The 15,708-nt window shown below is 29.7% G+C and overlaps 2 protein-coding genes across 2 annotated transcripts; both read right to left on the bottom strand.

Moving 5' to 3' along the window:
* Positions 1 to 913: 913 nt before the first annotated feature.
* On the bottom strand, positions 914 to 3,275 carry HELRODRAFT_173818 (hypothetical protein; the record flags this gene model as incomplete). Its single annotated transcript, XM_009020428.1, has 5 exons — positions 914 to 1,078; positions 1,403 to 1,569; positions 1,833 to 1,966; positions 2,121 to 2,236; positions 3,186 to 3,275. The coding sequence occupies 5 exons, from the start codon at positions 3,273 to 3,275 to the stop codon at positions 914 to 916; spliced, it is 672 nt and encodes a 223-aa protein (XP_009018676.1).
* Positions 3,276 to 4,105: 830 nt separating this feature from the next.
* HELRODRAFT_173817 (hypothetical protein) lies at positions 4,106 to 8,834 on the bottom strand (the record flags this gene model as incomplete). The annotated part of the gene is made up of 4 exons (XM_009020427.1): positions 4,106 to 4,333; positions 5,358 to 5,882; positions 8,492 to 8,698; positions 8,823 to 8,834. The coding sequence occupies 4 exons, from the start codon at positions 8,832 to 8,834 to the stop codon at positions 4,106 to 4,108; spliced, it is 972 nt and encodes a 323-aa protein (XP_009018675.1).
* Between the last annotated feature and the right edge of the window lie 6,874 nt (positions 8,835 to 15,708).

Below are 15,708 nucleotides of genomic sequence, written 5' to 3'. Positions count from 1 at the left end.
ATTACGCAATTTATAAATTACAAATAACAGAAAATAAAAAACCACAACTGAACCTCGAACGTTTGGCTGCAAAACTTCGTAAGTTTGGTGCTTTTGAATGAATGAAAGTAATGATGAAGGTGTTGGGGCTGTGGGACCTGTCAACAACTTGCCTGATCTCCTGTCTATCACTACAACTCGGTTATTCATGTCTCGAGATAATGTCTGACAAAAATCAGATAGTTACTGTTTTTTTCAAGCAAACAATGCAAAATAATATAGAACAAGTACAAGGGGTGTCCCAATCTTGAAGCATAAATCTGATGGTCGGCATAATTTTTATATAAACATAAGATCATTAGTACAAAATTTAACAAATTCTACATAGATTCTTTCCAATTCAACTTAATATAAATTATTCAAATAGTTTAACTCTCTCCTGACTTTTTAAATTTCATCAGTATTAAGAATTTTGCAGACATTCTAAATATAAAGTGTGCATTTGTTTGTTCATCTTTAATAATTTTTAGAAACAAAAAGCTAAGCAAATTATGATGAATCAATGTGTAACGACAGTATGATAGGCAGAGATCTAACTGAATTTGAACCCAGCCTTTTGCAACCACAGGACCACAAACATTATCATTACGAGGTCTTCAATTTAAGTGGTAATACAAATCTTAATGATTTTAAAAGATTTCATTCAACTAATTTTATTCAATATGACTTGCTAAAAATTTCTTAATTTAAAGCAACTGCACTAGGATTCATTTGAAATAACTTGTACAAACTAACACAAAATACGTATAAAACATTTATATAATTACAAATAGAATTGTCATAAAAGTAAGATTTATTAATGAGGCAGATCGAAGAGAAATAAGTTAGACAGAACTTAAGAACTATTGAGCAGGATTACTACCAAAATTAATAATTAGCTAATAAACACAACCTTCCCATCATCACCGAGAAGCTTCAATGACAACGAAACATGTGCCTCAATACATGCAGGTCCACAATATGATGAACCATCTTGTGACCTCTGAGAACAATTTGGCCCCCTACAAGTTAGGAACTTTTGACTGGACCTATTTACAACCTAGTTGAGAGGATTGAAATATACATTATAACTTGAAACAAAAGTCAATACACCAACAATAATTATCTAAATTTTAAATTATTTTATGACATGTGTGCAACATTCCAAAGCTATATAATATTATCTGTATTACGTGCTAAGAATTACGTCTATTACGTGGTTTCAAATTAAACTTTATACTTTTTTGTATGGAATGAACTTTGAATTATTGTAATGGAAAACATCTAAATATACAAGCTAGATCAAAATTACCAAATAGACCCTAAATACTGAACCACACTAGACAAAAAAATGGTAATAAATTATATTAAAGATCATAATTACTTCAACAGCAGGCCTTTCGGTACCTTTATCAGTTTTAGTTTTCCTTGAAAGTGAGGTTGCATTAGGTGACATGCCAAATGAAGATTTACAATTTTTCATTATTTTAGCAGCAGGTTCATCGCTTGTTGACAATTTTCTCTTTCTTAAAAGCCCTTCTTTCTTCAAAACTTAATATGCAAAAAAATTATAACGGAAATAACATTACAGAAAATTTTCTAAATTTTCTTTTTTACATTTTTAGACAAATACGAAAAAAAATCTAAAATCATGTAACATTTTCTTTGAAGGTTAAATAAATAATTAAGAATCATCAAAAGTTACTAAAACATATATCACCATCTTTATAACAACACTCATCATCAACAGCGAGTATCATCGCTTTTATTTGAATAATTTAAGATTAAAGAGAGGGAAATTGCCACAGAAGCACCTTTTTGTTTATTGCAGTTCCCTTGACTGCCATTCAAAACTTCAACTTTTTTGACATCTGAAGGACCAGTGTCATCTAACTTTTTTAGAGATTTTATTCCAGATATCTTTTTTTTCAAATGAATTAAGGAGTTTCTGCAAATAATAACATGGTGATATCAAAATTAATGAAAATTTTTTCATATTGAAATAAATGATCCCAATAAATATTTTGGAAAAAATATTTGTAGCTTCAAGACATATCTCGTGCTACATCATTACTTTAAACTGGCATTAAAAACATCTATACTTGATAACAGAGGCTGTGTATTCTTCTTTCATTTTTTTACTAAATTCATCATTTGAATGTTCTATATCGAACACGTGACCATTCTCGTTTGCAGTTGTTGAATCTAAATTCCATTCCTGCGTGAAAAAATTAAAATTTACTTTTAATTAAAAAGTCCATCGTAGATTTTCAGTTATTCACTTAAATTTTATATTAAACGTCGTATCTCTTATAATTATCTTCATATCTATTTTATCCATAAAAAATCGTCAGTTCCATTTCCATTGACTTTTTAATCATAGAAAAATTATTCAAAGATGCATGCAAACAAAAGTAAATAATAAAAAAATTTACAATGAAAGAAATAATAAAGTCAATTGTCAATAATAAAGTCAATATCAATCCTCGTTTATAGTCTCCGTCCGTTATAGGTCTGACTTTTTATTCCATTCATCAGCTTCAGTCTCCAAGCCGATCTATCCATTACGTCTGTCTCCTTAAAACCAAGTGCCTTCAAGTCCTAAGTATGGTCTGCGTCCAGGACATCTTTGGGCGACCTCTTTGGCGGGTCACAGGCACCTGGTGCTACGCTTCACATGGCCAAACCATCGTAGGCGATGACGACGACGTGCACCTTCAAAGTGCACAGTCCCGATCGGTTCAAGATCTCGGTTGTATGGATATGGTCCCTTAGGTCAACATGCTGCATCCAATGAATCAGATGTCAGTTCGGTGAAGCTGCTGTTCGAGTTTTGTTGTCATTGGCCACGTCTCTGCACTATACATCAGAACAGAACGTATAGCTATGCTGTACAGCTCTGAGTGCAGCGCTAGAGGAATGCTACGCCGTATCATTACCGATACAGAGAGGTGCCGTCTGCCCCACGCCGCACGTATGCGTCCACTAACGGCGGCATCAGCTGTTCCAGTACAATCCAGCACATCTCCCAAATACTGAAATGAAGTAACAGTTTCGATCATCTGGGCTCCGTTGTCGCTGGTTGATGCAGGCGGGGCGTACGAAATCGGTCACTTTCCTCAGTGAGTCGGTAATTCTCGAGCACCGTTTGTGACACCACTGCTGACATTGTAGGCATTTGATCGAGTTGCTTCCAACTCCAGTCCCACATACCGAACATGGCCAATGACCAGAGACCACAGACTCAGTGGTACCATCGGTGATCATAGATTTTGTTTTTTCAAGGTTTGTTGAATTTTTAAAAATGTTGAATAGTGGAAACACTTGGTTGGTGCGCAATACCATTATTGTGGTTGATTTTATTGGATCACAGTTTTGCTCTGATCAGTTTGATTGTGAGGATGTCATTATTATTGTATAGGTTACTGTTATTTTTTACAAATTTTTTAACTTAGATCTACAGCTAGCTCTTTTTTCAAATGGTTGGTTGAGCGGTCGTGTATAACAACAACAACAATAATAATAACAACAATAATTTATTTCTAAACAGATGGTAAAAAGTTGTTTTTTTCTGCTGAAATTGTCCTATATTCTCGGATTCATGTTTTTAACACTCATACATACACTCACTTAATTCTCGCAGGCTTTGCGTGGAAAAGTGATGAACGTCAAGCAAACCTATCTTGCTTAACATTACCAAACTTGAAGAAAGTTTTGTTGAAAGATGAATAGATTTCCGACATTTAAAATTTTTAATAGTATTCAAAATTACAGAGACCAATAAGCGTAATTATAGATTAAGTAGCGTACACCTATTGCAATCCATTGTAATCCATTGCAATTTTTGGCAATTTAAAATTACCTTGGAATTGTGTCCACTCTTGTGAACTTAAAAAATATGCTGATTTTGTTGAAGAATGAATTTTTGCTTTATGTACTGATGTACTGGAGCCGCAATTAATGTATATAAACATTGATATACAAACAGATATTAATCAAATATATAAAACATTAGAAATATTTTGAAAACGGATGTGTCCAGACAACAATTTTAATTTATATATTCCAATTAAAATTTTGGTTAAAATCAGTTCATTTCCGGTTGAAGCCCTGACTTTCTCAGGTTTGTCATAACGTTTCGGTGATTTATATTATGGCAGGATCTTCTGCTTCTCGTGACTTTCAGGACATTGGCGACTATCGGCCTCCACAAAACCCTATCTTTAACACTTTGTAGCAGTTGAAATGTGGTGATATTCAACAAGTGACACAAGAACTTCACGAATGTAATTCGTTGTCGACCGCGATCTCTTTTCTTTGCAATTTTTCAAATTGTTGTTAGATTTTTCATTTTTTCCTTCCGCATGATGTGACCGAAAAACTGCCCCCGTCGGATTATTATTTGTTGAAATATCTTCTTTTCATAACCGGACCGTTTTAATACATCCTCATTGGAAGTATGAGAGGTGCAATTAATTTTCATAATTCTTCTCAAAAACCACATCTCAGCAGCATTACTTCCTTCTTCCATTTCTTTAGAAATCGTCCAGGACTCAGAGCCGTAAGTGAGTACAGGAAAAGTTTAATATTCTAAGTTTTAATTTTGTTGATATTCTGATTTTACTATTAGGATGTTTTTCATTTTAGAATATGCATCTTTCGCCATAACTATCCATCGTTTGATGTCTACATCACATTACAACTTGAGGTAATCAGACTTCCGAGATAATTGAAGCTGTTGACTTGTTTCACTTGTTTACCATTAATGATTATAGAGTAGGTCGGGGGAAGTTTTGCTTTTACTGATAACCAGGCACTCTGTTTTGCAAGCCTTTCCTTTCACTTTCAAAAACCAGTTTGGATACAATTGTTTACATTTTTTCTGTTGATTCCGCTGTTGATGAGATAGTTGTTGAAGAAATTAAATGCCTTGATGAATTTGGCATTGAAAAAGTGACAGAAATTTTAAATGAGATTTATAACAGCGGCGATATTCCAGAAGATCTATCCAAGTCAATATTTATTGCATTGCCTGAAAAACCTATTGAAATTAAATGTTTAATGATTAAATGTTAAAGACCGGTAACTGTTTCCTGAGAATTGGGAAACTAGTGATGTTTGCCTGCGCTACCGATTTTAAGATAGGAAGGAATGATTCACCTCTTCTCCTATTTTTGTTAATGAAAACAGTAAACATTACGCTCGTAAAATCAAAAAGTTAAACCGAACTGTTTTACTCAAATCTCTATGAGATTATACATTTCTACCATATTCGTAAAATATAGCAGTAAACATTAATAAAATAATGAAATAAATGAAAAATAACAAAATATCTTAACCATGTCTCCGTGCCATTCAAATCCTAGTTCTGTGTGTGATAGATCAGTTGCGACTTCGTTTAATCCATCTGATTTTACCGGTAAAAAATTCATAAGCTCCTCCACATAATTGTCATCATCACTAACAATTAACTTTGATCCTAACATAACATCATTTTGCAAATTGATTTCACTTTGTGAACTGATGTCAGATGTAGAGGATAATCCCTTAACCAGTGTATTTGTTTTTACACAAATCTTTGATGAATTTTCGCCAACATTTTTGTCAGTTTTACTACCAGTTAAAACCGTCTGTAGTCGTCCTGATTGAGATTGCGACAACTCACAGCCATCAGGACATTCCATTCCGTCTACGTCATCCACAAAAGAAACAGGTAAATAATATAACTGAGAATCAGGGGCATCTTGCAAAGAAATTACAATTGAAGAACATCCTTCATTATCTGTTGAAAGTTCATTAAATATGATACCCTCGGAGTCTAAATCAGATGCAATAACTGGTTGCAATACCTGATAATAGCCAATCTGTTATAAAAAATCATTTTGCTACACTAAATAATGCAATAAATGATGTTAAAAACAAAGTTAAATGAAAATTTGTTAACTTAAATAACACTAAAACCACACTAAATCATAAAGCAGATCATAACACATGAGAAATTATATTATATATTAATAAATTAATGACACTAGCCTAGTTTAATAAAAACAAATTAAAAAAAACTTTTAATGTTCATTTTATTGAACTTAAACGAATAAAATAAATTTTAACATACAAAAATAATGCCAAACATATAAGATGTACCTATGTTTGTATTTGTGGGTATTCAAAATATGTATGTGCGTGTGTATGTACCCATTGCATACCTGTATGTACGCATGTATGTATGTATGTATGTACGCATGTATGTATGTATGTATGTATGTATGTATGTATGTATGTATGTATGTATGTATGTATGTATGTATGTACGCATGTACGTATGTACGTATGTACGCATGTACGAATGTACGTATGTACGTATGTACGTATGTATGTATGTATGTATGTATGTATGTATGTATGTATGTAGTAGTTATAATGATGATTTGGAATTAAAAAGAGCACCCCACCTCCACGATTTTTTTAACTCCAAATAGTCATTATAACCACCCTATATCTTCTAAAAAAAATTTACAAAGAAAATGTTATTTAGAAATTATTTTATTCTTCAAAGTTCAATAAAATTATTTCATTTTATTCTTCCTAGCCTTGTATTTTGTTTTAAAAACGAAACTAAAAAATTAAATATTATTAGTGTATATATTTTTATTGGATAGCATAACATTATAGTTTGAGGTGTTTTAATACTGAAAAGAAATAAATATTTTTCATTTTAATTATTTACTAATATTATTTAATTATAATATTTAACAATGCAATAGATTCAACTAAAACACTTATCGAGTGAAATAAAATTTTAAAATAGTTAGTTGTATCCTTCAAAAGCTGGTTAAGATTGGCAAAAGAGGCTATTCTATAACTTGAATGTATGCATTCAAGCTCTTAATTGTTTAAACGCTCGCCGAAGTTTGCCAGGATAAAATTTTTTCAAAATTTTCTCTTTATTAAATACTTTTTAACCAATAATTTTCTTATCTGAAAATCATATAATTTACACTTCCTTTCAAAGAAAAGCAGAAAAAAAGTTTGTTATTAAAATTTAAAAACACAACTCAGACCTAAATTCACAATAATATTTAAAATTATTAATAATAGTTAAAGACAGAGTCGAAAACAAGCTAATATAAAAAAGTAAAACAAATTGAAAAAAGCTTTTGAAGTTTTTTTTAACTTGAAAGAATAAAATTGATCGATCAAACAACATTTCTTTTGAAAAATATTAAAAAATATAAAGTTGTTATAATAACAATTCGAAATTAAAAAAAAAGTAGGGTCATTTTTAAAAAAGTAACTACACAGTTGCATAGCGTCGCATTCCACGTTTTTTATAATTGTTATTTTAACTACTGCATATTGTCTAATATTTTTTACAAGTAATTGCTATTTAATCAATCAAACTTAAGAATTATTTTATTCCTATAAATTCAATAAAGCTTATATCTTGTTTTATTTAATTCTTTACAGTCGGGTATTTTGTTTTGGATACAAGACTAAAAAGATCAAATATTAATACTATAATATTTATATTAAATTCGTTAAAAAAGTGGAATACTTTTTAAAGGCCAATCAATAAATAATTATCAACCAGTTAATTATTCAAACGATCAACAAGAAATTTGTTATCACGAAATTTTTATGCAAAACTAAATTATAACTAGCATATTATTATTAAATAATTAATTAACAATATTAAAGTCTGAAGTGTTTTCAATAAGTGAATATAATTAAAATATTTATAGACAAACAGACGGAGTCGAAAGCAAGTTTTAAAAAAAGTTAATCATGCTTGGTCAGTCATTAGACTTATAATGTAGTAGAGTCATAAAAATTGAAACTTTTTGAATGTTCATGACAAACATGACTTGAATCTTGAAACAGCAACAATCAAAAAGCCACTACTTGCACTCTGGTTATAATCAACATTTTGGAGACAAAAAATTTTTGCATGATCTAGCCATACAAAATAAACAATATATAGGTAACAAAAATATGCCTACTCTAAAGTTGATAATTTTCTCATGTAGTAAATTTTAATAACATTGTAACAAAGATAATTCAAAATAAGCTGGGGTCACAAATAACATGATCAAACAATTTAGGTCAGAAAAACAGCAAAGTCAATTTTTTGTAGATAAGTGTTGCCGTGCTATTGATATAAAAGTTGACTGTCATCTGCAATGATCTTCATTAAAATGCAAGATTTTACTTTTAGCTATCTCTCCATTCCTCAGTAGGAGCCTGTATGAATCTAACGCTTTTTTCAGTATTGATCAATGATCACATAAATTAATGCCTTTATGCTGCTCAACAAATTTCAATATTTATCTACAACAATTTTGTGGTTCTCTTGGCAAACAAGGATAAAACATAAATTGAACAATGCATATTTTTTGAAAATCAAATTAGCAAGCCACACCATTCCCAATCATTCAACATAAATAAATAACAAATAATATTGTATCTATCATACTTGATCAGTGTTTGTGTGGATATCATTATCATCAATTGATCCTGCAAAATTATCTGGTAGTAAGGTATTAAGGAAATATTCTTGATTTGGAAATTTTGTGACCAAACCATCCACGTATGATGTCTTTTCTTCTATTGAGTTATTTTGGTCTAAGAAGTTGTCACATCTTGACAAATTTATAGAGAGGTTTTTTAGATTAAATTCTCTCTGTAAAAAACAAGAAAATTTAGATAAATTGTTAACAAAATACCGTTGAACAATATTAACATTGAAACATACATAAATTTTATTATTAATGTTATCCATAAGATCATTCTTTTCCATTTCTAACTGTCATGCACATATCATTTCTGTGACTGTGAATCAAAAATATAAAAAAAATTAAAAATACTTAACTTGAAATAACAATAGACAAAAGATAGACAAAAGTTCTTAATTTAAGGCATTATTGTATTACAAAACAGTAACATAAAACAATTTTCCACAAAAAAGCATTACCCGGAGAAGTGAAGTATAAAAAATTACAAAGAAGATTGCAAAATAGGATTTGTAAAAACATGCAAAACCAATGAAAAATTAAGTTCTTTTATAATTATTTTCAAGAACCACATGTATCTCATTTCTTTTACACCTTAACGATGGTGTCAAAGATTTCTTAAAACTAAAACTTCCAATTTAGTTTTATAGTGTTTCTGCGTCATATCGGACTGTATCTGATATCACCTGTGCACATGTGCCATGCTTCACTTTCATCCAATATATCATCATCCAACCCAAAGGTTTTAGTTGTGTTAGACCTTTAATAAAATAAAGTTTTGTACAGTAGTGAAGTAAGTGAAAACAAGAAATCTCCATCTGCAGTAAATATTACTGCCGGACGGACTGTTAGAAGATTGCTGAAGACACAGTAAATGTTTTTGTTTTGTAAATTAATCCTATGTTTTGACACTGATGCACACACTATATTGACATAAGCAAGCCATCAATATATCCTTTATAAAATATCAATGCTAACATCCAGAGTGTCAGAGTTGGAGATTTTTGTCAGAGTCTGAATTTTTTTGGGGAGTCGGAGTCAGATATTTTTCATCCAACTTTGGAAAATATTATCAATTTAAAAAAATTTTATTTTTTATGTTGACATTTTTTTGAGATAGTGCTTTTTGGAACATAAATATGTATAGTGATATGCAATCGTCTTTGATACTGAAAATAAATGCTAATAATGTGAGTAAAACCACTTTTTATTGATAAGCTTTAAGACATATATATAAAGTAATTTCACTAAGAACAACAATAATAATGATTGATTTTAAGTGTTCTCCGAAGTATTCTTTATTTAGTAGTAATAACAGGGTAAAATTATGATGCAAAAGTTGAAAAATTTTTCTTGAAGTCAAAATCCAGAGTCGGAGTTGAAAATTTTTACCCTGAGTTAGAATTTATGAGGAGCCAGAGTGTGATTCAGATATTTTTCATATTGAACAACAATCTCACAATACAATTAAATCAACATGTAACAACCAATTTGATGTTTCTAGAAACGATGTTATAACCCTAGGTAGATGTTGCTCACTTATCTGTAATGTACATTGCTCACTTGTAATATACCAACGAGTACAACTTAAAAAAAATGTATGAAATAATATATATTTTTAAAATTTGAAAATGCTGTAAAAAGAAATTCAATTTTCCCCTTTTGTTTCAGACTTCATCAAAACTATGTAGCCAGAATATTTTGCCAGGGAAGCCACAGCATTTACCACGAACCTAGTAATTTATACCTTATGCAGCAGTAATTACCACTGGCTAAGTGAAAAAACATATTGTGATATTTTACTGCAGATCTAGTAAATTGTCATGTATGCATTGCTTATTTGCCACAATGAAGTTAAAAGATTATCTGACGTAGTAATTTTTTGTAGCCTACTACTACGAAAAAATCAATTGCTTAATTTTTGATTACAACGTAACACCCCAAGTTATTGTTTACACTTTAGCTATCATTTTAGAAACTAAAGCAAAGGAATGAAATTCCATCAAATAATAATTTATCAAATAGAAACTGGCCTAGCTTTTTAATTTTAAGCAAAAAATTATGTTAATGTCAACAAGTGTGTCAGATGCATAGCTTGCTTCAAATTTAAAATTACAATTATCTAATTATCCTTAATCATTGGCTCCATTATCTTTAACAAGTCTGAATTTTGTAGTAGTTATGTTATTTATATGATGAAAAAATATAATGGTTTATTATCAACAGGCTGAAATTTTTGTATTTTTTTATTGAAAGTACTTGTGTTGTTATATTGTGTTGTTATATTTGTTTATTTTTTTATATATACCCCTACAAAAATACATGTACAAAACTGAGGGCACTTAGTATAGGATATACTTAGTATATCTAACAATACAAATAGTATTAAATCTAAAAACTCAAATTATCAAAATCATTTCTTCAAATTTATATTCATCTATCTTTTATATGTCAACACTTATTTTCAACCTATTCATGATTTTTAAGAGGATAATTTTTTCTGTGGCCCATCGCATTGACATCTCTAATCTAATCTAATGATTAGGTCCTAATCAATGCTAATTTAACAGGGTGTATATGTTCATTATATATATATATATATATATATATATAGCATTATTATTAATTATATACTACTACTAATACTATATTTTATAATTTATAGTAGAGGTAATCTATTTTTATTATTATATAGAAAATATATTACATTCATATTGGCAAGTCAGAAAAAAAACTTATTATTTCATAAACAGTGTACACATAAAAAAATTATAAAACAAAATAATGTAAATTTACTTTATTAACAAGAAGTTTTAAAACCGTTCCAGCATTCGTACGCATATCAACCTCGACATAAGTCGATGAAGTTTCCCACGAATTTGTTGAGCAAATTGTTATTTCAAATCATATATATATAATAAACAACAAACAACAATAAACAGTCAGAAAAAACAACAAATCGTTCAGAGAAAAAAATCATCTGCATTATATTTACACATTGCATCCATTTATTCTTCCAGTATGAAAAACTAAACGACTGCCGCAGCTATGAAAAAATGTAAAACTATGGATATATATTATGTATTATATCCATGTGTAAATCATCGTCACTATCCATAAAAAAAGACCCACAGAGAAATAAGTACAGTGGTATATCATTGGCTGCACGACCACAAAATATCATATTTATTTAAACATTTTCTAAATTTTTAACCCTTGCCAATCAAAGTTGTCTAGACCCGCCACTGAATATGTCGCAACAGTTAACAGCTGGAAAGGTATTGTCAACGTCAGAAATCGTTTTATTTCAATGCGATTTTTTTTTTCAATAAAACATTTTACGGCACTGCAGCTCCCAAGATGGTGCCATAATTTGCTAGTAATTTTGATTTTTTTTTCTAATTTTTGTTTTATTTTCTTTTGTTTTTTCTAATTATTTACTTCCTATTATTACATCCTCAAAATCAAACATAGCCGAAACGGAAAAATCCGATCAAACCATATCAAGACATCAATTCAGGAAATAAATGGTAATCTTTGACTTAAGTATACTTTAAGAGGTAAGGTTGTAATAGTTAATTCCAGTCTTTCTAAGTTGACAGGTAACAGATTCAATAACCACACCATAGACCAGAAGCACCAGAAGCTGACGCCAGCACGAAGAGAAAAAACCCACCTTCCGTTCGCCAGCCCCACTCCAGTGCATTCACTCTATTTCAATAAAGTTTTGACTATTTAAGTTCCTGGTACGGCGCTTGAGCTTCTACCACGGAGGAAATCCACAGACGGCATTCGATACAACTTTGAGAAGAATATAAAGATTAAGGTAAGGGTGGGAGGATTCTTTTCTAGCGGCACACGAGCTTTCATCATGGTATTTAGCCACAGTAGATTCTTGACGCACCTCGAGAAAAATGCAGAACTGCACAAATCCTCCCTAAGATATTAGAGTCTCCACTATAGTATTTAGCCACAGCAGATTCTCAACACACCCGTGCAAACCGTACAGATGTAAAAAAACCCATCAATGAGCCTCCACCATGGTATTTAGTCACAAAAGATTCTCGACACACCCCGAGGGATTTTTGAGCCTCAACTAAGAGAAATGTTTAAACCATGGATATATAAATTATAAGTTATAACCATGGTTTAAACCCCCTACAGTATCCGAGTCTCTACTGAAGTGGCTATCCACAGCAGATTCTCGAAATTCCTTCGGGGAAATGTATATCTTCTCTTTGTCATATCTGAGTCATCAATACGAGGCATGTCCACAGTAGAAAACCTGACACGCCACACAGGATGATTAAGATTTTCCTATTTATGTTGGTGAAATGCACAAAGAGAAAGCCACAGACCAGTAAGACCGGCAAACCAACCCGGGTTCAACCACCCAAGACAGCGCCACTCCCAGCACCTCCAGACACAACACAATCATCGAATCCATATTTCCGTCAGTTGTAGAAGACAAGTACTTTATATACCTAAGCTTCTTGGTGTTAAAAAATTAATTGGTTCAATCCTCATTCTAGACCAATACATCGACACAGCCCAATCAAGAAACCCCCTCGACTGTATGATTTAAAAGTTGTTTCAGTGAAATTTATATCATATCATAGTAATTAATCTCTTTTAGGTATTCTATCATTGAAATGATATTTTCTTTTATTTTCAAAATGTCAATTAGATTATCAGGCAAGGATAACCAAGTTCTTTTTTCTTTTGTTTTATTGCAAATAAATATATGTTTAATAGTTAATTTATTAATACAGAATTGACAAGTTGGAATTTCTTTTTTATTTAGGAGATAGTTATGAGTGAGATTAGTGTGGTCTATCATGATTCCATAAATTTTGTTTACTATAAATCTATAGTTAAATGTAATAATATTTGTTTTTGCAATATTTGGTCGTATTTGCTGGAGATGTGTTTTTGTTTGATCCCAGTCTATTTGCCATAATGATATTAGATATTTTGCAATGTTTGGTTTTAAATTAGAATGTGGAATCGCAATATCTGTTATATGGGGATCTGGTGATCTTTCATTGCTAACATGTCAACCTTTTCATTGCTAAATATCCCAATATGACTGAGAATCCATAATATTTGGATATTACATTTTTTTTTGTAATAACTTATGTATTTTAATTTTTATATATTTTATCAGTTCATTATTTATTTCAAATTGTTTAAGGGCTACTACAGTTGACAAAGAATCTGTCATTATGATATATCTTTTATTATTTTCATTTGTTAGTTGATCTAAAGCTAGATTTGTTGTATAAATTGATGTTATATTCGATAAATGTTGTTGGATATATCGTTTTTCTATAATAACTGCAGCTGTTAGAGAGTCATTAATTTTGGATCCATCAGTGTATATAATTATGTCTTAATTAAGTATTATTAGCTGGTGAAATTCTATGGGCACCTAAGCATCTTCTTAATGATTCATTTATAATGGGGTTAAGAATGTTTAAATAAGATTTTCTAGTGCTTCCATAGACTTGTAATCCGTAATCCAATACTGATCTTATTTTTGCTTTATATTGGTATAATGTTAATAATTTATTTTGGTTTGCGATTTCAATGCGATTTCTGAGGATGCAGAAAAACAGTCGATATAAGTATATATATATCGTTAAATATTTTTGCCCATTTTGCATTAATTAATTTTTTAATAAGGATTTCGACAAAACGAAGCTGTTTTAATTCATATTTATTATCATTATGTGTCATCCTAGACTTACAACGTTGTTTCGACATACAGTCATACATATACTTCGAGTAAATGTTGGTATATAACCAACCAACATATATGTTATTACCAACATATATATATATATAATATAATATATATATATATATATATATATATAATATATTAAACTTCCTGTTTAAATATTAAATTTTTCTAACGGTTGATCGTAATATATATATATATATATATATATATTTGACATTTTTGACATTTTTTATTTCATCAAATCAAAACAAAGAAATCAAAAAAATGATATCAATGAAAAGAAATGATCTGGAAATCGAAAAGAAAATATGGTTTTCTTGTAATGATTACCAGTGACAATTGTAAAAATGAGAGCATATTTTAAATATTTTACATTTTTATCAGTATGTCGTTTGTAATTATTGAAACACAGATATATATATAGACCCACGTAAAACATACTTATTCACACACACGCACACATACACATAAATATATATATATATATATATATATATATATATATATATATATATATATATATATATATATATATATATATATGTTGGTAATAGACCATAATTTTTACAATATTCTCTAAATTCTACCGAATGTTTGGCGTTAATAGGTTTGTAGTTCGTTTTTTCAATTTTTCTCACTAAAGTTTTTTGGTAAATGTTGGTATATAACCAACCATTAAAATTCAAAAAAACTTATTTTCCAAATTCATGCTGCAAACGTTTAGTTTATTAATAAAATTCAAAATAAACTTATTTTCCGAATTCATGCTGCAAACGTTTAGTCTATTAAAATTCAAAATAAACTTATTTTCCGAATTCATGCTGCAACGTTTAGTTTATTAAAATTCAAAATAAACTTGAATAGCAGCATGAATTCTGAAAATAAGTTTATTTTGAATTTTAATAAACTAAACGTTCACCAAAAAACTTTAGTGAGAAAAATTGAAAAAACGAACTACAAACATATTAACGCCAAACATTCGGTAGAATTTATAGAATATTGTGTATATATATATATATATATATATATATATATATATATTGGATTAAGACTCAGAAATGCAATTATTGATAAAAATTCCAGCATGTTCGGCGTTAGTTAACTTCCTGTTTAACTTTTCAATTTTCTAACGGTTCAATTTTTGTTTATTTTAGAACAAAAAAGCTTTTTTCGGTATTCCTATGCCATCTTCGGTGTTTGAATTGATACGCTGTATATGTAGCCAGATGGTCATATATATATATATATATATATATACTGTGTCTCTACTCTACTTTGTTGATTCCTTGTTTGTTCAAATTAAATTTATACCTTGTTTCAATTTATACTTTATGCTACAACGATGAAAATAGCCGAAACATACATTCTATCAATAATTAATACTAAAATAATTTCAGAGTATATACTTCATACAGTGACGGATCTAAAAATTGA

The sequence above is a fragment of the Helobdella robusta genome (assembly GCF_000326865.2).
Source record: "Helobdella robusta unplaced genomic scaffold HELROscaffold_28, whole genome shotgun sequence".
In the NCBI taxonomy this organism is placed as follows: domain Eukaryota; kingdom Metazoa; phylum Annelida; class Clitellata; order Rhynchobdellida; family Glossiphoniidae; genus Helobdella; species Helobdella robusta.
Note: the sequence above shows the minus strand (reverse complement) of the source record. Positions and strands in the feature narration are given on the sequence as shown.